At 38.8% G+C, this 24680-nt stretch overlaps 1 protein-coding gene across 2 annotated transcripts in view; it reads right to left on the reverse strand.

Moving 5' to 3' along the window:
- The window catches only part of LOC149831238 (putative hexosyltransferase MUCI70), a 55588-nt gene that overhangs the window by 30063 nt on the left and 845 nt on the right, over nt 1-24680 (reverse strand). Inside the window, exons 2-6 of one of the 2 annotated variants that reach the window (XM_090013763.1) lie at nt 24480-24609; nt 23316-23618; nt 23010-23229; nt 22760-22869; nt 22478-22677 (exon numbers count right to left, since the gene is read on the reverse strand). In XM_090013763.1, the coding sequence (XP_089869889.1) occupies nt 22478-22677; nt 22760-22869; nt 23010-23229; nt 23316-23618; nt 24480-24525 (879 nt within the window). In that variant the 5' untranslated portion in view covers nt 24526-24609. The remainder of the gene's footprint in view (nt 1-22477; nt 22678-22759; nt 22870-23009; nt 23230-23315; nt 23619-24479; nt 24610-24680) is intronic. The other variant, XM_090013761.1, reaches the window with a different exon arrangement.

The raw sequence follows: 24680 nt of genomic DNA on the forward strand, positions 1-24680 counted from the left end.
AACATAACTATAGGGGCCATAGTCAACTATTTATGTCTTCTTGTGTAACCAAAGGAAATGTCTCCTATATGTTGTATTCTCCCATTCTTTTGAAGCTAACGAAAGTCTATTGCTTCTTCCTCTCTTCTCTCTCTATTTGTGCATACTTGCCCTAAATTTGTATAAGCCCGTGGTAGCAGCACCAAGAAGTACCATAGGAAGTTGTTTGAAAGGGTTTGAGAGTATGAAGAAGAGACGACTCCGGAAGGTACTTCAGGATTACTCGCAAAAGAGACATGAGGCTCTAAACGACATGAGAGGCTTCATTTAGTTTTCAAAGAAGATGAAAAAATTCAACAAGACTTAGCTGAAGGAGAAGGTACGAAGGCTGAGGAAAAAGTATGACAACAAATTCGCCAAGGAGTTTAAAACAAAGAAGTCACAAATATTCAAGATGTCTCATGAAGGGGCCTTATTAATCTCAAAGGAGATCTGGGGGGAGAAGGTGAAGGGAGACGAGAAGGAAACAGAGGAGGAATCTTCTTGTGATGGTCAAGTACTGACTTGCCAAAAAACTGAAAATCATGGGAGAGGATCAAACTCGATTGTTCCAAGGGATGAGAATTGTAATGAAAAGAGGCGGAAGCACCAATAGAGTAAAAAACACTCTTTAAGAGTGACCTCAAGAGCCAAGAACACAAACACTAAAAGTGTACACACAAAACTCTCAAAAGTAGAAAATGACTTAAAGTCATAAGTTGGATTTATTGAAGAAAGGAAGAGAAGGGTGAAAACCCCATGCTTACAAGAGGAGAATACATCCTCTATTTATAGAGGAGGGAGTCTAAAGGAAGGGACCACAAAGGGGCTCCCTTGTAGTCGTTGGGAGCCCCAACGGTCATAAATCTGACCGTTGGGGCCCCAACGACTACAAGTGTGGGGCCCTTGTGGTCTTATAAAAAGAAGAAAATAAAAAGGGAAAAAAGAAAAAGAAAAAGGAAAAAAGAAAAAAAGAAAAGATTACATTGTGGTTTTACAAGAATACCCCTATCGGGTATTTCAATAAAAGGGAAACTGTATATATATACATATATGTATATATATACTTATATATATATGAATATATATATATATGAATATATATATATAAGTATATGTATATACATATACATATTTTAACACGCCCCCTCAAACTTTACGAGGAGAAGACTGAAAGTTTGCTAAGAAGAAACATAAATCGTGGAGTTGGGAGCGCCTTGGTGAAGAAATCAGCTAGTTGATACTCTGAAGTAACATATGGTAATGAGATAGTCCCTCTGAGATATTTGTCTCAAACATAATGGCAATCCATTTCGATATGCTTGGTCCGCTCATGAAAAGTGTGATTGCTGGCAATGCATATCGCACTTTTGTTATCACGGCAGAGCTTGGTGGGAGAGGAAATGGAGACGCCCATGTCACCAAGGAGACTCCTGAGCCATACGATTTCCATAGTTGTCATTGCCATGGCCCGATATTCAGCTTCAGTAGATGACAGTGAAACCTTCTGCTGCTTCTTGCATCTCCACGAAATGAGGGATTCACCTAAAAAAATACAAAGACCCGTTATTGAGATACGATCATTGGGATTTTCTTCCCAGTCAGCATCAGTAAAAGCAGTTAAGTCAAGAGATGAGAAAGAGGATAAGAAGAGTCCCTTGGATATAGTATTTTTGATGTATCGCACAATTCTCATTACGGCCATCATATGAACCGAAGTAGGTGCATGCTGAAACTAGCTTGCTGCATGAACCGCATGAGCTATATCTGGACGTGTGATGGATAGATAGGTGAGAGATCTGATTAATTGACGGTAGGGGGTTGGATCCTCAAGAAGAACACCATCTTCAAGTCTTAGTTTCACATTAATAACTTCGGGAGTCTCAACTTTCTTTTCATCAGATATTCCTGATTTGGTACAAATTTCTGCAGGTAATTTCATTTGAGATAGGATGTATCCTTACGCGGAATAAGCCACTTCAATTCCTAAAAAATATCTCAAATATCCAAGATCAGACATATCAAAAGTTTCTTTTAACATAGACTTTACATCATTTACTCCCTTTTTGTCATTCCCAGTGATGATCATATCATCAACATACAGCAGAAGCATAATAATGGAGTCACCTGTCCTTTTAACAAAAAGAGCAGCGTCAGTATAGCAACAAGAAAAACCTAAATTGATTAATACATTACTAAACCTATCATACCAAGCTTTAGGAGCTTGCTTAAGTCCATATAAAGCCTTTTTTTAATTTCAAAATTTTTCCATTTAAATTCATACCTAGAGGCGGTTCCATATAAACTTCTTCATTTAAATTATCATTCAAAAATGCATTTTTGACATCAAGTTGAAAGATTGGCCATTTTTTAATAGAGGCTATAGCAATAAGAGTCCGAACACTAGTCATTCGAGCAACTGAGGCAAAAGTTTCATCATAATCTACCCCATACTCTTGGGCATATCCTTTGGCTACCAACCTAACCTTATATCTTTCCAATGAACCATCACTCTTAGTTTTTACTTTAAAAACCCATCTACATCCAATGGGTTTCTTGCCATTGGGAGGATCAATGAGTTCCCAAGTTTACGCCCTTTTAAGAGCATTAAGTTCTAGTTCCATAGCTTTATTCCAATGAGCATATTGTTTAGCATCATTGTAATGAGATGGTTCATGAAAGGAGTGAATAGCAAGTAGGCATGCTCGAAAGTTAAGAGAAAAAGAATCATAAGAAACAAATCTATTGGGTATTTTGGAAATCCGATTTGATTTTCTTTGAGAGGTTTCTTCGATTGACTCACTTTGAGAAAAATTTTCAAGGGCACAAGGAGGATTTCTTTCATTCCTTCTAGAGTAGACTTGTATTTGTCTTGAAACATTTTCTTCGAAGTTTTGATCATCGTTTGGATGATCAGAATGATCTTCACGAAGGGGTTCACTAGGATCAATATGATCATCTATGATGTTTTCTTGAGGCAATAAGTCAAATAAAAAGGAATGATCAATATTTTCATTTGGTTGGTGCGAAAAACCATTTTCTTCTTCTAGAAATGTGACATCTTTTGAGATATAAAGTTTGTTTTTTAGTATGTCAAAACAAAGATTACATTTTTATTTTTCGCCATATCCCAAGAAAATACATTCAATAACCCTAGGAGAAAGTTTATCATTTTTGTGAGTTAGAACAAAGCATTTACATCCAAAAATCCTTAATCTTTTATAATCGGGAGACATATTGTAAAGTTTTTCAAATGGAGAAAGAATTTTCAAAGAGGATGAAGGAGTTCTATTGATAAGATACGTTGAGGTTAGAACCGCTTCGGCCCAAAACGATTTTGAGATATTTTTTGAAATTAATAACGTTCTTGTAGTTTTTATTATGTGTCTATGCTTTCTTTCCGCAAGACCATTTTGTTGCGGAGTGTTGGGACAAGAACGTTGATGACAAATTCAATTTTCTTTTAAATAGCTTTGAAAATCATTGGACATATATTCGCCTCCCGAATCGGACCTAAGAATAGATAGATTTCCCAAAAATTGATTTTTAACCATTGCATGGAATTCTTTAAAGAAGGAGAAAACTTCGGATTTGCGACTTAGGAAGTAAATCCACGTGAATCGAGTGAAGTCATCAATAAAGACCACATAATACGAAAATCCTCCTTTAGACAAAATAGGGGAAGGTCCCCACACATCGGAATCAACAAGTTCAAATGGCCGAGTGGTAAAGTATTTTCTTTGAGGAAATGGAGTAGCTTTAGATTTCTCAAAAATGCAATCTTTACAAGTCATGTGATTGTCTTTACAAGTATTGTTCAAAAACGGAAAAAGAGACATTTTTACAAAATTTGGATGACCAAGTCTCTCATGCCAAATTCCAATACTTTTGTCTTTTACAAGATTGCAAGATGACTTAGATGGAAGAGTCAAAAAGTCCATAAAATAGAGATCACCCCTTCTATGGCCTTGCCCAATCAGCTTCCCTGAATGGAGATCCTGCACGGTGCAATCTTTAGGTGAGAAAGAGACTTGACATCCATGATCGGTGATTTGAGAAACGGAAAAAAGATTTAAATTAATTTTTGGAACGATTCTTACTTTAGGAACGAAAAATTTTTGAGAATTTTTAAAATCAAGCGTTCCAATACTTTCAATTTTCAATGATGTTCCATCGGCCGTTGAAACATAAGAAGATATGGGTTCGGAAAAAACATTTGAAAGAGAGTTTTTATGAGATGTCATATGTGTAAGAACCACAAATTTTACATTAAAACTTAAGAATTATGTGGATTTGGGCCTAGGATCCGTTATTGGACCCAAAAGAAAATTTCGGATATTAGAGTATTTTAGTAATATTATATAAACAAATATTTAAGAAATTAGATATTTCAAATCCTCGGTTCGGACCCAAGTGGATCCAACCCTTGGGTCCACTGCTGTTTAAGCGACCCGGACCCAAATCAAATTTGGGTCCAGCATTTCGGGTCGTGGTTCGGACCCGGACCCGATCCACCCCCTGTTAAAATTAAAGAGGGGTTAATAAGGGGGGGGCAACCCGATATGGGTTGCCCGATAAAAAGTTTTGAGAGGGGAAACCCTCTCCCCTGAGTTATCGGGTGTTAGGGTTTAGCCGAACCCTAACACATAAGGAGATGCGAGTTGGGGGAGCACACCGAAGCCGCCGGGAGGAGGGGGAGCTCCATCCTTTTCGGGAGGCCACCCACCTACAAAGGAGGGACCTCGAACCATTATTCTCTCTCTCTCACTCTTTTCTACCTTTCTAAACCTCGAAGCTCCCTCCAATCCCAAGCCGCAGCTCGAGGCCTTGCAGTGAGGAGCCAACCTCGCCGGTGGTGGTGCTGTCCAGGCCGACCGACCCCTCTCGTGGATGCCGCAACAACCTCGCCGGATAATGGTAGGTTACTGTTTTTTTTTTTCTGTAGGTAACTCGCGTGTTGGGGGTGTGAATGAGTGGGAAGGGGGGGATCGAAAATCCCCAAATCACGAGGGGTGTTGTGACAGTTGGGGATTTCGGTAAATCCCACGCCAGAAAAACCCCAAACCCTAACCCTAAAGTCTCAAATCCACATCGATTTGGGTGGGTTCAACTCTTGGTGGTATACTGTAATACATATTATGAGTTTTAGTTATGCGAGTTGCCATTACGATGCACAAGTTGTTAAAATGTGAAATGGTTCCTAAATAATAGAAACTCTGTTATAATAGAAATTTACTTATAACAGGTTAGCCGATCCCTTGAGTCTGGTTCATTTAAGATTTCATAACAATGGTTATCAGATTTCCTTTCCGGCCATTTTCTCGATTAATATGCTGTTATTAAATGCTATTAAGACTGAATACCTATGTTTTAACTACCTGTAACCATACTTTATTCATTTTTATCAGAATTGAATTCCTCTGATTACATGTGTACAGTGATGACATTTGTGTATCATTAAAGTAGGTATACTTCAGAAATTTCTGGTAATCATACATATAGTCAGGGTTTGAACTCTTAGGGTGTTCGATAGAAAAATGGATTTGGGTCTTTCCTGAATAAATCGTATTAGGAACTGTGATAAATCACTGTGGGATGATTCATGTTTCCTTCTTGTATATGCATGATTCATGATTTGATTGATCGGAATTGGGGACATGTTTAAACAGTAAATGGTGAGTTTGCATGATTGATATATTAAAATAGTAAATTAGGAATGTGTGTTTTGTTGAAATAACAAATCTCTAAGTGTATGACAGTATAGAGATGTTATGCTATTTTGATGGTTATAATACTAGAGTAATACGTTAATTTGGGGTTTTCTATTAAGTATCGTTCCTGTATCGTTCTGAAATGCTTAACCCGAGAATTATTAGTTGTTTCCGCTTGAAAAAAAAAATCCCTAAAAATTTGGGTTAAATTTCGGGGCGTTACAGTTATGGTATCAGAGCCTGGGAACAATAAATCAAGGATCACGGTCATGCCACATCCTGAGATCGCTTTGTGAGTATATTTTTATCATTCTTACTTTATTAGTCATGATAATTGCATTGTTTTCTATATAAGTATAGGTATATACATGTGATGATTTTAGGGAATAGTAAAACTGTGTGTATTGAAATGATTATTAGATGTATCGTCGATCCCAAGCTAGTTCGAGCACGGCGAACGAGTGGCAGGACCAAAGGGGTTCGTGATGGAAACTCTCGGTAATCTGGCTCAAACCATGGACACCCAAATGCGCCATCAGGCGGAGTTAGCCGCAGCCATAAGTGAAAGGCATAATACGAACACAATCACCTATGAGAAGTTCTTGAAGTTGAACCCGCCTACCTTCTCAGGCAAGGCTGATCCTGAATTAGCTGAGAATTGGATTGCAGAGACAGAACGAGCTTTTCGGGTTCTGTCTGTTCTTGAGGATAAGCAAACGGACTTCGGCACTTACCGCTTGACGGAAGATGCACAGAAATGGTGGGACACAACCCGAACCATCCACTTTGCCGGAGAGGATACTATTCCATGGGAAGAATTCAAGCGAACATTTCTAGAGACATATTTCCCCCAGTACGCTCGTGATCAGAAGCATCAGGAGTTCTTGGAGCTTACACAAGGAAATATGAATTTGGTGGAATACACTACCAAATTTCGGACCTTGGAGCGTTATTGCCCAAATTTGTTCGCGAATGATAAAGCCAGAGCAACTAGGTATGTCCGCGGACTCAAGGACGGATTGCGACCACGAGTGATGATAAATCTGCCATCCACCCTCGCACAAGCCATTGAAGTGGCTACTATGCTGAATGAAGAATGGGAGAGATCAAGGAAGAGTCAAAAAGACACACCGGGGAAACGGGGAGCCGGTCCGCCGCAGCATCACAGTGGCAAGAAGTACCAGCCACCTTACAAGAAGCAAAAGTATAATGGTGGAAATCTTCCTCCGCAGCAACAAGGACAAAATCGGGTGTGCCAGAAGTGCAACCGGTCCCACTACGGACAACCTTGCCCTAGAGACACAGGAGCATGTTTCTACTGTGGAAAGATGGGTCATTATGCCCGTCAGTGCCACAAGAAGATGGCGGATATACAGAAACGTAATGCCGGGGGAGGACAGCAACATCAACCATCTCAGCCGCAGCAAACACCACAGCAAAATGCACAGAAGAGGGTGCCGGGACGAGTATATGCCACCACTGCGGAAGATTGGAGAAAGGAAATTTGGTACAAGGTACTGTATTTGTCAATGGTTGTGCTGCACTTGTTCTATTTGACTGTGGTGCTACACATTCGTTCATATCCGTAGAATTTGCAAAATTACTTGGTGCACATACTGAATCTCTGAAACATGAATTATATGTGTACAATCTGATAGGATATAATTCGATATGTGTAAACTACATCCCTGATGTCATAATTGTACTTGAAGGACATAACTTACCTGCTGACCTAATCTTGCTCGATATGACTGAATATGATGTCATTTTGGGGATGGATTGGTTATATGAATATTATGCCAACGTTCTTTGTCCCCAAGGGAAAGTGGTTTTGTCCCGACCAGGATTGCCAAAGGTTGAGTTTCGGCTCTCGAGACCTACAGTAAAGGGCCGAATTGTATCAGTATTAAAGGCCCAGAAGTATATGCGACAGGGGTGCCGAGCATTCCTAGTAAATGTATTCTCCTGCGAGTCGAAAGTCACACCATTAGAAGAACTTGAAGTGGTTCGTAATTTCCCGGAAGTATTTCCGGATGACTTGCCTGGACTACCTCCACCGCGTGAGGTGGATTTTCATATCGAGTTGGTGCCTGGGACGGCACCGATCTCGAAAGCGCCTTATCGTATGGCCCCAGTAGAGTTGGAGGAGCTGAAGAAACAACTCCAGGAGTTGATGGAGCAAGGTTTCATTAGACCGAGCGTATCACCATGGAGAGCACCAGTTCTTTTTGTGAAAAAGAAAGATGGTTCTATGAGGTTGTGTATAAACTATCGGATGTTGAATCAAGCAACAGTCAAAAATAAGTATCCCCTACCTCGTATTGAAGACTTGTTCGACCAATTGCAAAAGGCTAAAGTGTTTTCAAAAATCGATCTTAGATCTGGTTATCACCAACTTCGGATCAAGGACGATGATATTCCTAAGACAGCCTTTAGAACAAGGTACGGTCACTACGAGTTCGTAGTTATGCCATTCGGACTGACAAATGCTCCCGCAGCATTCATGGACTTGATGAATCGAGTATTCAGAGCATACTTGGATACGTTTGTAATTGTCTTTATTGATGATATACTCATATACTCAGAAAGCATAGAGCAACATCGTGAACATTTGAGGATCGTATTGGGGACTCTCAAGGAACACCAGTTGTTCGCCAAATTCTCCAAGTGCGAATTCTGGCTCGAGAAGGTCATGTTCTTGGGTCATGTCATATCGCGAGACGGAGTCGCTGTAGACCCGGCTAAGGTTGAAGCTGTATTAAATTGGGGTCAACCGAAGAATATCAGTGATATCAGGAGTTTTCTGGGATTAGCAGGCTATTATAGAAGATTCATTCAGGACTTTTCACGGATTGCTATGCCCATGACCAAGCTCCTGAGGAAAGGAATCAAGTTCGAATGGACGGATAAGTGTGAGGAGAGTTTCCAAATCTTAAAGAAGAAGCTTACCACCGCACCAGTGTTGGCTTTACCTTCAGGTCATGGTGGTTTTGTGGTCTACTCCGACGCATCAGGTACTGGGTTGGGATGTGTTTTAATGCAAAATGGTAAGGTGATAGCTTATGCCTCTCGCCAATTAAAGACTCATGAACGAAACTACCCAACTCATGATCTCGAATTGGCAGCCGTGGTGTTCGCGTTGAAAATATGGCGACATTACCTGTATGGGGAACAATTCGAGGTATTTACTAATCACAAAAGTCTCAAGTACCTGTTTTCCCAGAAAGAGTTGAACATGCGACAACGACGATGGTTGGAGTTTATAAAGGATTACGATTTTACCATTTCCTATCACCCAGGAAAGGCAAATGTGGTAGCTGACTCTCTCAGTCGCAAAGCTGGTTGCAGTTTGTCCAGTCTATTGACAAAAGGGTGGAATTTGGTGGAGGAATTCATGGATTGGAAACCGTTTTCAGATGTCGTGGGGAGTATCAAGTTATCTAATTTATCTGCTCATCCGGAGATCCTTACCAAGATTATTGAAGGTCAGAAAAAGGATCCCCAGTATGAGAAACTGAAGTCACTAGCCCAACAAGAAAATTCACACTTCTCACTCAAAGAAGATGGCAGTATTTGGATGAAAAAGCGACTTTGGGTCCCTAGTGACCCCAAGTTGAAAGAAGAACTATTGGGAGAAGCACATAGGTCCAAATACACCACACACCCAGGACGCACGAAAATGTTTAAAGATTTACAACGTGGGTATTGGTGGAATGGAATGAAGCGTGAGGTCGCAAGTTATGTCTCGAAGTGTTTGACTTGTCAGCAAGTCAAGGTGGAACATCAGAAGCTTGGTGGAATGATGCAGCAAATGGAGATTCCACAGTGGAAATGGGAAGAAATCACCATGGACTTCGTGGTGGGTTTGCCGAAAACACGGAAACAACATGACGCGATATGGGTAATAGTGGATCGACTGACTAAATCGGCTCATTTTCTACCCATACGAATAAATTAATCCCTCGAGAGCTTAGCAGACTTATACATCAGAGAGGTTGTTCGACTGCATGGAGTACCAGTCTCTATTATATCAGATCGAGATCCTCGATTTACTTCTCGGTTTTGGGGTCAGTTGCAACAGGCCTTGGGTACGAAACTGAAGCTGAGTACCGCTTTTCATCCCCAGACTGACGGACAATCAGAGAGGACTATCCAGACACTAGAAGATATGCTGCGAGCATGTATGCTGGATTGGAAAGGTGAGTGGGACAAGCATGTTATTTTAGCCTAATATGCTTACAATAATAGTTACCATGCGAGTATCGGCATGGCTCCTTTCGAAGCTTTGTACGGAAGACCCTGTAGATCGCCTGTGTATTGGGACGAAATTGGAGAACGGTCGGTAGAATCACCAATCGTGTTACAACATTACACCCAACAGATAAAGATGATAAGAGATAGACTGCTCACAGCCCAGAGTCGACAAAAGAGTTATGCAGATCAAAGGCGCAGGGAGCTCACTTTTGATGTGGGGGATCGAGTCTTTGTGAAGGTATCACCCACCAAAAGTGTGTTTCGTTTTGGTAAGAAAGGAAAATTGAGTCCCAGATATGTCGGACCTTTTGAGATTTTGGAAGGGGTTGGGGAAACAACCTATCGTATAGCCCTACCTCCTCAGTATGCTCAGATATATAACGTATTTCATGTATCTATGTTGAGAAAATATCTTCAAGATCCGTCACATGTCATCCAATATGAGGACGTAGATATAAGGGAAGACCTAACAATGGAAGAAAAACCAGTGGAGATATTGGAACGAAGTGAGCGAGTCTTGAGATCAAAGACCATTCCTCTCGTTAAGGTGAGATGGCAACACCATGGCATCGATGAAAGCACGTGGGAACCGGAGGCTAATATGCGAGAAAAATACCCTGGGCTGTTCGAGTAAACACCAACAGGTAAATTTCGAGGACGAAATTTTTTTTTTAGGAGGAAAGGATGTAAGAACCACAAATTTTACATTAAAACTTAAGAATTATGTGGATTTGGGCCTAGGATCCGTTATTGGACCCAAAAGAAAATTTCGGATATTAGAGTATTTTAGTAATATTATATAAACAAATATTTAAGAAATTAGATATTTCAAATCCTCGGTTCGGACCCAAGTGGATCCAACCCTTGGGTCCACTGCTGTTTAAGCGACCCGGACCCAAATCAAATTTGAGTCCAGCATTTCGGGTCGTGGTTCGGACCCGGACCCGATCCACCCCCTGTTAAAATTAAAGAGGGGTTAATAAGGGGGGGGGCAACCCGATATGGGTTGCCCGATAAAAAGTTTTGAGAGGGGAAACCCTCTCCCCTGAGTTATCGGGTGTTAGGGTTCAGCCGAACCCTAACACATAAGGAGATGCGAGTTGGGGGAGCACACCGCAGCCGCCGGGAGGAGGGGGAGCTCCTTCCTTTTCGGGAGGCCACCCACCTACAAAGGAGGGACCTCGAACCATTATCCTCTCTCTCTCACTCTTTTCTACCTTTCTAAACCTCGAAGCTCCCTCCAATCCCAAGCCGCAGCTCGAGGCCTTGCAGTAAGGAGCCAACCTCGCCGGTGGTGGTGCTGTCCAGGCCGACCGACCCCTCTCGTGGATGCCGCAACAACCTCGCCGGATAATGGTAGGTTACTGTTTTTTTTTCTGTAGGTAACTCGCGTGTTGGGGGTGTGAATGAGTGGGAAGGGGGGGATCGAAAATCCCCAAATCACGAGGGGTGTTGTGACAGTTGGGGATTTCGGTAAATCCCACGCCAGAAAAACCCCAAACCCTAACCCTAAAGTCTCAAATCCACATCGATTTGGGTGGGTTCAACTCTTGGTGGTATACTGTAATACATATTATGAGTTTTAGTTATGCGAGTTGCCATTACGATGCACAAGTTGTTAAAATGTGAAATGGTTCCTAAATAATAGAAACTCTGTTATAATAGAAATTTACTTATAACAGGTTAGCCGATCCCTTGAGTCTGGTTCATTTAAGATTTCATAACAATGGTTATCAGATTTCCTTTCCGGTCATTTTCTCGATTAATATGTTGTTATTAAATGCTATTAAGACTGAATACCTATGTTTTAACTACCTGTAACCATACTTTATTCATTTTTATCAGAATTGAATTCCTCTGATTACATGTGTACAGTGATGACATTTGTGTATCATTAAAGTAGGTATACTTCAGAAATTTCTGGTAATCATACATATAGTCAGGGTTTGAACTCTTAGGGTGTTCGATAGAAAAATGGATTTGGGTCTTTCCTGAATAAATCGTATTAGGAACTGTGATAAATCACTGTGGGATGATTCATGTTTCCTTCTTGTATATGCATGATTCATGATTTGATTGATCGGAATTGGGGACATGTTTAAACAGTAAATGGTGAGTTTGCATGATTGACATATTAAAATAGTAAATTAGGAATGTGTGTTTTGTTGAAATAACAAATCTCTAAGTGTATGACAGTATAGAGATGTTATGCTATTTTGATGGTTATAATACTAGAGCAATACGTTAATTTGGGGTTTTCTATTAAGTCTGTAGTTTTCTATCAGTTTGTTAGATGTGATCAGATCTGAGTACTTGAAGCCATGTATAAGAGTGTATAATTGTATACATGATGTTGGGTGAAATTCTATATCTCACAGTCTCATAAGTTTCTTTCTCATAGTTAAAGTATTCCGGAAAATGATGCTGAACCTAGCATAGTTTATAATCAGCCTATGTTGATTAAATTATTATGTAAACCTATGTTAAACATAACATAATTTATGTTGACTGATGCTAGTGGTTTCATTCTGTAAAATATAGCATGTTGATGCTGGCCGATTGGTACAGCTGTTGCTTTGTGATTATAAGTCTTCCATGCTAATTCTGATCACCCACTTGATATTCTTGTTATTGCTCAATGTTGATGGTTTAGTCTGTAAAGTTATGCTGAACTTAGCATAGTTATAATTAGCCTATGTTGATTAAATTATTATGTAAACCTATGTTAAACATAACATAATTTATGTTGACTGATGCTAATGGTTTCATCCTGTAAAATATAGCATGTTTATGCTGGCCGATTGACACTATTCCATTACGTAAACCCTAACTTGTCTAGGTAAATTCCCTTTAGCCTATTTTTGCCTATGTATTATGTTGGGAGATATGGCATGCTTATGATAACTCATGTTAACTATTGAAGATACTGGTAATTACCAGGTTTGTTGGAAATTGTCATAGTGAGACCCTACATGATAATAAATTATGCTGAGCATACATAGAAGTTGTTACATATTAGATGTTGATTCAACACATAACTTGGTGTACGCTGCAATCGTTAGACATGTGCCTTGCCTAATGGGCAAGACAGATTGGACTACACGATACGGGTTAAGTACCTAATGAAGGTGTGTGGTCTGGTTCAAGTATATTGGTAAGGAAATTAAAAAAATAACTTGTGTGCTTGACTGGTTTAAAGGCACCGGAGCAATGTGGGTGGGTTATGCAATTAAAATGACAAATGACTGAGACTGTTATATACACCTGGGTAGAATGACTAAGGTAGAGAATCCTACTACTATGATAGTAGAAAGAAGTTGGGGAAATGCCCCATACTCCGGGAAATTAACTAAATGAAAAGATTAACCCACTCAGTTTCGGGCTTACCTTGGAGAGGGTAAGTGGTACAAAACTCTGGGGACATGTGTTTGGTTTCGAGCGTAAAGCGACTCGTTGGTCCCAGTCCTCAGAGTCGGGGGACCCGGACTACCAATTGTGTCCTAGGCGGTAGTTCCATGTTTTTCTGCAGAAGTTAGGGATGCATCCTGTTTTGGTTTTGGCCTTTGGGAGTTTCTCTCGATCACTGGCCGCTCCCTTGGGATTTCAGTCACAGTTAGAATGTTCGGGTTAATAAAACAACCTTGAATAATATACCCCCGAACGTTCTCTTCTGTGATGGTTGCCTTGGCCCGTGTGTACCCGCGGGATAAGAAAAGATAAACATTAACTAGAACAGTTAGGTATCACTGTGTTGGAGTCATTAAAGAGACAACTGTTTACTTTTTTCATCCTGCTGTATATTCGGTGCTTATGATAAAACAGCATCCTAACTGTGCATATGTTAGTTAATTGAATTCATATTATGGATGTTATATAAATGTTATTCATGCTAGTCTGTTTTAATTGCTTAATACCTTGTTTAATTGTTGTAGTTGAGAAAAAAATGCTTTTTGTGCTTAAGTATAAACTGTTACATAATCTACCTTTCTATTCAGATATATGTCTATTATTGCTATTGCATCGAATTCCCTATGTGTTATGTTTAGACTGAAATTCCAACACAACACCCACACCACACTTGACACATGATCTACTTGCAAGAATAATTACAGTTTTCCTACTTAGACGTGGTAGTCTAATTCCTATAATTTCTATTATTTTCAGGAGAAGAGTAGTTGTATGAGCGATGCGAGATGAGGCGCTGACCGAGACTTGATCCATTTGTTCCCTGGCGGTTCTGCTTACTTTTAGATTGAGATTTTTGTTTTGAGACTAAATGTGAAAACTCTGATGTTGGATTTTATTATTATTGAAGTGGAAATAAATGGTGTGGTTTGCTTTTACCTTCCTGTATCGTTCTGAAATGCTTAACCCGAGAATTATTAGTTGTTTCCGCTTGAAAAAAAAATCCCTAAAAATTTGGGTTAAATTTTGGGGCGTTACAATATGAAAGGAAGCACCGGAGTCTAGTATCCACATACCTGGAGGTGATGAAGAATAGGCGATGGCGGCTCCGGATGTTGAGGAAGAAGTCTTGAGAAGATGTTGGAGAACTTCGGAGATATGATTAAGAGTCTCTTTGATATCTCCCTCTTTGGCATTTTCTTCTTCCTTCTTTGGAGAATTTTCTCCAACCACGGCTACCTTTCCTTTAAGTTTTGGACAAACCGGTCTAATGTGTCTCGATTCATTACAATAATGGCATATTATTCCCTTTCTAGGCCCATTACTATTTTTGTTAAAGTGAGGAGGTCTATAGGCCTTAACATTTGATCCGGGCCTAGTAACGGCCAAAACTTCATCATTCTTAATGCTTAAGTCAAGTCGAGTTTCCTCTTGGCATATTTCGGCTAGGGCGTCTTCAATAGGTAGGGCTTTGCTTCTATGGAGAAGAGATGCCCTCACTTGTTCAAATTCCGGGCAAAGACCATGAAGAAATTGAAAGAAGTGCTCCTTTTCAATTTGTTCTCTTCTTAATTCAATATCTTCCGGAGCCACCCATTTAGGCTCAAGAAGAGCAAGTTCATCCCAAAGAGGGGTTAGAGAGCTAAAATAATCTCGAACACTCATATCCATTTGTTTGGTGGAACGGATTTTTTCTTGACAAAAAACTTGTCGAGCATCTTTTGGGGATACATACCCTTAAGGAAAAACCATGCCTCATTGGCCCTTCTAAATTTGGCAATATTAGCACAATTTTTAAGGTCAACATTGTTCATAAACCATGCCAAAATTTTGGCATGGTTACTTTCTCAATCCTCAACTTTGGATTGATGTTCATTGATAGCTTTGATGTGCTCATCGTCATGTAAAGCTTTTTCAACCTCATTTTCGAATTTAGTGAGAACAAGAGAGGGTTCGGGAGTAGTTCCCATAACAAAACCACAAAGTTTCTTACCTCTTAGATGATTTTCCATCGCGGAGGCCCACATGAGATAGTTGGACCCATTTAGCTTAAAAGAAAGCTCCACTTTAGAATCACGTTCCATCGTCACCAAATATCCTTCCTTTCTTCTTAAAATTTGAGAGGCACACGTTCCAAGATAATAAAGAGAAGCCCAATCACCAACCGAGCTCTGATACCATGTAATGAAAAGAGGCGGAAGCACCAATGGAGTAAAAAGCACTTTTTAAGAGTGACCTCAAGAGCCAAGAACACAAACACTAAAAGTGTACACACAAAACTCTCAAAAGTAGAAAATGACTTAAAGTCATAAGTTGGATTTATTGAAGAAAGGAAGAGAAGGGTGAAAACCCCATGCTTACAAGAGGAGAATACCTCCTCTATTTATAGAGGAGGGAGTCTAAAGGAAGGGACCACAAAGGGGCTCCCTTGTAGTCGTTGGGAGCCCCAACGGTCATAAATCTGACCGTTGGGGCCCCAACGACTACAAGTGTGGGGCCCTTGTGGTCTTACAAAAAGAAGAAAATAAAAAGGGAAAAAAGAAAAAGAAAAAGGAAAAAAAGGAAAAAAGTAAAAAAGAAAAAAGAAAAGATTACATTGTGGTTTTACAAGAATACCCCTATCGGGTATTTCAATAAAAGGGAAACTGTATATATATACATATATGTATATATATACTTATATATATACGAATGTATATATATAAGTATATGTATGTATATATATATATATACATATTTTAACACGCCCCCGCAAACTTTACGGGGAGAAGACCGAAAGTTTGCTAAGAAGAAACATAAATCGTGGAGTTGGGAGCGCCTTGGTGAAGAAGTCAGCTAGTTGATACTCTGAAGTAACATATGGTAATGAGATAGTCTCTCTGAGATTTTGTTGGTTGGTTGGTTGTGTGTTTGCTATGGTACCTACCTAGAGTTAGTTTCTATCGGATGTCTGACCCGACCCGAACTCAAATTCCCAAGTATGAGCATGGAAAATGCTAAACCGAATAATTTTTGGGTCGACCCGAGTAATATGCAAGCCGAGTTTGGGTCATGATTTTTATTGAGTATCCGACCCGACATGAGTATTTATATATATTTTTAATAAACAAATCTAAAATTATGTAGGCCTGGGTTTAGGATTCTATTTTCATGACCCGATAAAATCCGAACCTGATTATTAGTTATATGGCAGGTCCAGGTCAACCCTGACCCAAACTTGACCCCACCCGTTGACAACCCCATATCCACCCCCTCTATTGTCGGTTGTTTGATGCATCATCAGGACAACTCTTGTATGTCTTGAATGTACACATGCTTATTATGCTAAAGTTTGCTTTTTTGTCTTCTATGTATGCCTCAACTCAAGTGTTGGAAGAACGACAAAGAAGAAGACCTATATAGTTGGTGATCATATGCCTTTCGAGGTAAAATCGAATTACATGGATACTCAATGTTTGGGAGTTTTACCAGATCAGTAGTGGCATCGAAAAAAGCTATCTCGACTACTTTGGCACTGACTATTGTCAGGATATTTACAATACACCTTCCAAAATTGAATAAACATGTCCACATTCAAGACATACAAAAGTTATCTTGATGATGCATTGAATAACCAACAGAATAGGAGGTAGTTACCACAGGAAACACACAACCAATCGACCAATAAAAAGTGAAGATCAGCTTTTCTATTAGGAACAAAACTTAGTTTACTAAACAAAAAGATAAAAATGAAAGAAAAATAAAAAAAACCATGTCAACAATAAAAAGAGTTGCAACAATCCATCATCTTTTGAATGCTCCTGGGGATCACAGTTTCCCATCTCTTGTCTCAGTATCATTGTACACTTCAGGTGAAAGCCTAGTCCTTCCAACAACAAGCTCCAAGCGCTTCAAACTAACCTCCAAAATCTTGCCTTTCAATTTCGTCCATTACTCTTCAAGTTCCCTCACATGCGACTGTTCTGCTAACTTAAGCTAAATTGCACATCTTCGAAGGTTTGGAGATGAAAATTTTCATGTCTTGAAGCAGAGTCATTAGCCATACCAGCTTCATTGTGGTTGCAGTCATTGCTCGATATCTACTTCAGTTGAAGATAATGAGACCGTCTATTGTTTCTTGCACCTCCAAGAGATTAATGAATCTCATAAGAAAACACAAAAACCAGTAGTTGAGATTCTATTATTTGGGTTACCATCTCAATCCGCATCAATATAGACAGTTAAATCTAAGCTTAAGGAAGAGGATAAGAAAATCTTTCTTGAGATTGTGTTTTTAATATAACGAACAATCCTCATAATGTGCACTAAGGTAGAAGCATGTTGAAACTGACTTGTTGCGTGGACCATATGGGCGATAGCAGGTCGGGTGATAGAGAGATCAGTAAGAGATCTAATTAATTCGCGATATGGAGTAGGATCTTCGAGCAATACACCATCTTGGCATTTGTGACTTCTGGGGTCTCCACCTTTTCATCAGAAACTCATGCCCTAGCATATATGTCAGTAGCCAATTTCATCTGGGAGAGAATATACCCTCTAGGTGAGTAAGCAACCTCAATTCCTAAAAAATATCTCAAAACCCCCAAGTCAGACATATAAATTTTTTTCTTTAAAATAGATTTAATTTCAATAACTCCTTTGTCATTTCCTGTGATGATCATATCATCAATATATAGAAGAAGAATCACAAATTTTTTTATCTGTTTTCTTGACAAAGAGAGCAGTGTCATTATAACAAGATGTAAATTCCAAATTAATTAAAACATTACTAAATTTATCATACCAAGCCATAGGGCTTGTTTAAGACCATACAAGGCCTTTTTTAGTTTTAAATTTTTTTATTTATAATAACCCAGAGAGGAGGGTCCATGTATACTTTTTTACCAAGTTCTCCATTTTAAAATGCATTTTTAACATCTAATTGATAGATGTACCATTTTTGGATAGAGGCAATGACAATTAGGGTGCAAACACTAGTCATTCTTGTGATGGGGGGCAAAGGTTTCATCATAATCTATTCTATATTCTTGGTCATATCCTTTGGAAACTAATCTTGTTTTATACCTTTCTAAAGATCTGTCACTTTTAGTTTTGACTATAAACACCCATCTACATCCTATAGGTTTCTTGCCTAGAGGAAGATCAACTATTTCTCATGTATTTGCTTTCCCAAGAGCATTAAGTTCCAATTTCATTGCCTCGATCCAAAGGATATTGTTTGGCTTTAAGATAATTAGTTGATTCATAGTAGGAGTGGAGAGTTATTAAATATGCTCTAACATTTGGAGAAAATGAGTCATATAATACAAATTTACTATGAGCATTAGAGATTCAATTAGATGTCCTAAGTTGGGATTCCACTTAGGGTATGTTTTGGGAGAACTTGTCAAGAGAACATTGATGGTCACCTTGACTACACTGAGTATATACATACATATCATTAGATGCATTTCAATTTAAACTTTCATTTTGAGGACTAACTTCAACCACAACCAGATGTTCAATACTAGAGTTATCATTCAAACAAGAGTCAATCACATCAATAGAGTTAGACTCATCATGCCTTGGCAATATACCAAATAAAAAGCATTAATCAATTTCTTCTTTAGTTCCTCGGTTATTAAATCCATTTTCATGTTCATGGAAGGTGACATCTTTATAAATATAGAGTTTGTTTATTGGGTCAAAACAACAATACCTTTTTTATTTTTTTCATATCCTAAGAAAACACATTCAATGGCTCTTGAAGAAAGTTTATCATTTTATGAATAAGCACATAACATTTATAACAAAAAAATCTTAGTTTTTTAAAATTAGGAGTCATTTTAAAAAGTTTTTCAAATGAATAGACATTTTTTAAAGAAGATGAAGGTATCCTATTTATTAAGTTGAAGTTAAAATGACTTCGGTTCAAAAAAAAATGAATATCCCTAGAAATAAGAAGGGTTCTAGTGGTTTCTACTATATATTTATGTTTTGTTTTTGCTAACTCATTTTGTTGAGGAATTCTATGGCAAGATCTTTGATGACAAATTCCATTTTGTTTTAAGTAATTTTGAAAGTCTTTTAACATATACTCCCCTCTCGAATCTGACCTAAGTATAGATATGTTAATAAGAAATTGAATTTTAATCATTATATGAAATTCTTTAAAGAAAGAGAACACATCAGATTTAAGATTTAGAAAATACACCCATGTGTATCTAGTAAAATGATCCACAAAAATAACATAGTAGGAGTATCCTCCTTTTGATATGACCTGTGAAGGACCCCGTACATCTGAATGCACTAATTTAAAAGGTCGAATAGAAACAAAAGATTTATGAGGAAAGGGAATAGCTTTTATTTTTCCAAAAATACAATTTTTATAAATAACTTTTTTAATACAAATATTTTCGAAAAAACGAAAAATATACATCTTCAAAAAACTAAGATGTCTAAGTCTTTTATGCCAAGTATTAATATCTTTGTCTTGTATATAATTACAAAATGACTTTGGTGGAAGTGTCAAAAAATCCATAAAGTAAAAATTGTCTCTCTTATTGCCTTGCACAGTCAACTTCCCTGACTGGACACGGTGCAATCTTTAGTTGAGAAGGAAAGTTTGCAAACATGATAAAAAATTTGAGAGACAAAAAATAGATTTAAATTTAATTTTGGAACAAACTTTATTTTTAGAACAAGAAACTTTTGATAATTTTTAGAATAAACAGTTTCAATACTATTTATTTTTGAAGAAGTTCCATCGACGGTTGAAACATAAGATGAAATAGAATTAGTGCAAAGTTCGAAAAGGGTATTCTTATGAGGGATCATATGAAAGGATGCACCCGAGTCAAGAATCCACATACCTAGAGGAGAGGAAGAAGATGCAATGGCAGCACTCAAAGTAGAAGAAGATTTGAGAAGTTGAAGTGTCTCCGATATTTGAGTAAGAGTGTCTTTGATATCTCCTTCATTCTTGCTAGATTCTTCTTTCTTGGGTGTGATTTCTCCAATGGAAGTGATATTAGCTTTAAGCTTTGGGCAAACCGGTCTAATATGTCCCAATTCATTATAATAGTGATAAATGGCACCCTTCCTATATCCATTATTATAGTTATTTTTTACAAAATGGGGTGGGCTTATAAGCCCGTACATTGGTACCTGGCCTTGTAATGACCAAAACATCATCACTCTTATTAATTATGTCAAAACGAGTTTCTTCTTGGCATACCTCGGCAGGAGCACTTTCAAAATGTATAACTTTGGTCCTATGAAAAAGAGAGGACCTCACTTGTTCAAATTTTGATCATGAACCATGGAGAAATTGAAAAAAGTGTTCGTTTTCAATTTGTTTTCTTCTAAGCTCAACATCTTTCGGAGCCATCCATTTTGGCTCAAGTACTGTCAATTTGTCTCAAAGAGAAAACAAGTCACTAAAATAGTCACGAACACACATGTCCTATTTTTTAGTGGTTCTAATCTTGTCGTGACAAAAATATTGTCTAGCAAGATCTTTTTTGGTATACATACCCTTAAGAAAGAATCAAGTTTCATTGTCGCTTCTAAACTTAGCAATGTTGGCACATATATTTAAGTCAACATTGTTCATGAACCATGCCAAAATTTTTACATGATTGATTTCCCAATCTTCTACCTTTATTTAGCAATGTCGGCATTACATATATAAATATAGATCAGTTTATATACAAAATGGTTCAAGTATAAATTGGGTTTGTGTTCAAGTTGGTTTGGGTGTGTATTATAAAGAACCAATTGGGTTAGGTATAGAAAATGGTCAGGGACAAAAGGATCAGGTCTCAAATTTCATACCCAAGAACTGACATGCTCCTTAAATGGGTCCAAGTTCTATAACAGACCAGATCATTCGGGTCTAATCGATCTAGTGCCTCAGTTCTATTAAGGTTTAACCAAACCACTTACACCCTTATAAAAAAACTATCAATTACTCCAACATTGAACTGCAATAGATTTTCCCATATTATTTCTCACAAGTCACTTCTTTCCTAAGTCCAACGCTATATGCTCCTCTACAATTCTCCTCGTGTATTTACCAGGGTTACTGGAAGCGCCATAGGACATGGGGAAGCGTGCTTCCCCATGTCGCATTTCAGAAGCGTGAAATGTGGCGCTTCCTAAACAGGCTGGGTAGCGCCAAAAAAATTGAGAAGTGTGCTTCTCCTTCTTTTTTCATTTTTTTTGTTTTTCTTTTTTTCTCTTTTTTCACTTCCCTTTCACTTCATAGGTCGCTTCTGGTTCACTTCTCTTCTCGCTTCCGAGACAATTCCTGGTTCACTTCTAAGTCATCCCGAGCTTCCTGCTTCCTAAAATTTTGGAAGTGCCTCGCTTCCCGCTTCCCACTTCTGCTTCCCGATTCGCTTTTCGCTCATACTTCCCCGACTAGCAACTCTAGTATTTACACATTGGCATTCTCCACTTTTAGACTGCTTTTTCAAGTTTGTCAACATGAATATGTTTTAAGGTTCAAATATGTTCCTGCCTTTCATGCCTAACAAAACCACATGCAGTTAGGGATGGCAGTGGACAGAGGGACAACGGGGCTCTGCCCCGCCTCGCCCTGTTTGGACCGGGGATGGAGGCGAGGATGAAGGTTAAAATCTATCCTCGTGCAGGGATGGAGGCAGGGATGGACTTACGCTTTTCCCTGCCCCGCCTCGTCCCAATCCCTGCCTAGCCCCTCCCCGTTCCCAATCCTTTAAGGGATGACTATAGACTAAGGGGAAATGGGGCCCCGCCTCACCCCCGTTTGGACCGGGGATGGAGGACATGAAACGGGGATGGAGGCGGGGGTGGAGGTTAAAATCCATCCCCGTGCGGGGATGGAGGCAGGGATGGAGGTTCGGATTTTGAAACGGGGCGGGGGTGGAGACCTTGTCCCCCGCCCCGGTCCACTGTCATCCCTACATGCAGTCAGATAAATTGCATTGTTGCACATATATAATATGCATTATCATGGGTATGTTGCAGCAGAACTCGTTTCTCCCATATATGCAAGTGAGCGGAGTTTAAGAAAGTAAATGTTAAATAGAGATAGAAAGCTGTTTGTATAAAGAAAAGGGACTTACTTTGCCCGTGCGCCTTGCATCTGTATATGGTGGGTTATTCACAACAACTAGCCTCCACAGCCCAACCTTCTTTGTACCATTCAAAGCATTGGTCTTGTTAATAAAGAACATTGTCTCTTCATCTACGAACATAAAAAAGCAAACATCTCTCTTTGCAGCATCGCTGATTTTTTTTGGGTGTTGAATTTCATCATAGTTACCTGTTTTAGAATTATAAATAGCATGGAACATATAAGATCCAAAGCATGAAAAAGTCAATTGAGATTTCTATGAATCCCTTACCAAACACAGCAGAAGCAACTACCACCCCATGACACTGCTCCATCTCAAGAAGATCATCAGCATCAATATCAAATCCAGTATGGTGACCAGGTTTACTTCCTCTCACAAATCTGAAATACAATAGACATTGAATAACTTAAAAAAAACACCAACCTACAACCAGTTTATAAATACTTAAAGTTGCATCCTTCACTGAATACAAAAGTCTAATTTCTTCTCAACCCTGATCTTGCTGAATAAGAAGTCATACCCACAATGGACAGTCATCGACTCTTTTATATTGTATGAATCATCTCTCTGTACAAGAGAAGGATATCCACCAAAAGTAGAACCACCGAATGTATTGTTTTGGACCAAACTTTCCCCCTCTTCAACAACATAAGTCAGATTCATAAGCACAGGAGATATTGAAGGTGTTGCTGGCATAAGAGCCATTGCCTGATCAACGGGAATGTAGCAAACTGGACATGCTGAGAAGAAATGGTTATGAGTATCAAATTGAGAGCATTAAGTTAGTAGAAGCATGTTAATTATAAAACATGAGGCGGATACTTACGCCTAGGACCAATTCTTCTTCTATCAGTTGGTGGAGGTGGTACTACAAATTTGTCACAAGGATGGACTGTGGATAACACATTTGCTGGAACAATTGGAGGAGGAGAAGCAGGAAAAGTCGGGTGTTTGTCACTCTCAAGAGCAGGTAACAGTGTTCTTGATGATGTCAACTCGTCACTTGCTGTATTTGTTTGTTCCTTCATGGTTTTCTTGAAATCAATCATGGTGAAGTCATCATGTCTAAAATTTGCAATGGGTTGAGATGACATTCTGCGTGGATCGACAACTTCCTGAGCATCTTCTTCTGAAGAGGTTGGAGAAACAGATAATGCCAATAACAGAAATTCACATAAGCAAATGAAAAAAAAAAATGCCATATTGAAGAAATATGACCTGGTTGATAAATATCATCCATTCTACAAACAAAGGGTTCATGTTCCTGAAAGAAAAGTGTAACTTTGACACCATATGACACCTTTAAATAAGCAATTACAAAATAATCTCCCCCTCAGTTCTCATGCAATGCATACACCATATACTTAGAACAGGAAGGGTGGTTGCACCAAACCAGACCTTCTTGGCCCCATTATAGGCAATATTAATCTGTCCAAAAAGGCCAACCCAAATTTGAACAAATTGACCACCCAAATCATAGTCACCACCATCATGGATGGCCTTTCTCGAGCAGGAACCAGACTATATTAAGAATATGAATTATCCTCGAACAATAACAGGAAGCAAACTAATAAGGAAAAGAGAGGGAAAGAAAAAAACAAGAAGGTGGAGTAAGATTGGAGACAAATAGTACAACCCAATTCATACCACCACAATTATTATCAGCAGCCTTTTTCGAGGAAGACAGAGAATCAAACTACACAAAAACAAGGGAAGAATAACAATGCAACATTGTAGAAGAGTTCAAATAATGTTGATGGAAAAGAACTAAATCCCCAAGAAATGAAACACCAATTCATAAACACAACCAGAACTGCCGAGTTCAGTATTTTCCAAACAGAAAAAGTGTACGTTGTACCATATAGTTGAACAGAAAAAGCAAAGGAAAAGGGGGTAATAATGACATGATGCTACAATTCTAGGCCAAGAATCATTATCAGCCTGTGCAAATTCAAACACCCACAGGTTCAAATTCTAGACAAAATAATACCCGAACAGAGTCCCGTAACTAACAACAAAGAGCACCATTTCATCATCTTCCGTAGAGTTTCAGATACGGTGTTTCTCACAATTCAAAACACAATTCTCGATTTTGTGCACTCAATTCCGCCGGTGAAATGCTAAAAAAAATCAGACAGTGAAATTAATTACTCGATCAATTTGCAATTGGCACGAACAAAATCAAGCAGAA

This window comes from Nuphar pumila, chromosome 7 (assembly GCF_984573655.1).
Source record: "Nuphar pumila chromosome 7, dmNupPumi1.hap1.1, whole genome shotgun sequence".
NCBI lineage: Eukaryota > Viridiplantae > Streptophyta > Magnoliopsida > Nymphaeales > Nymphaeaceae > Nuphar > Nuphar pumila.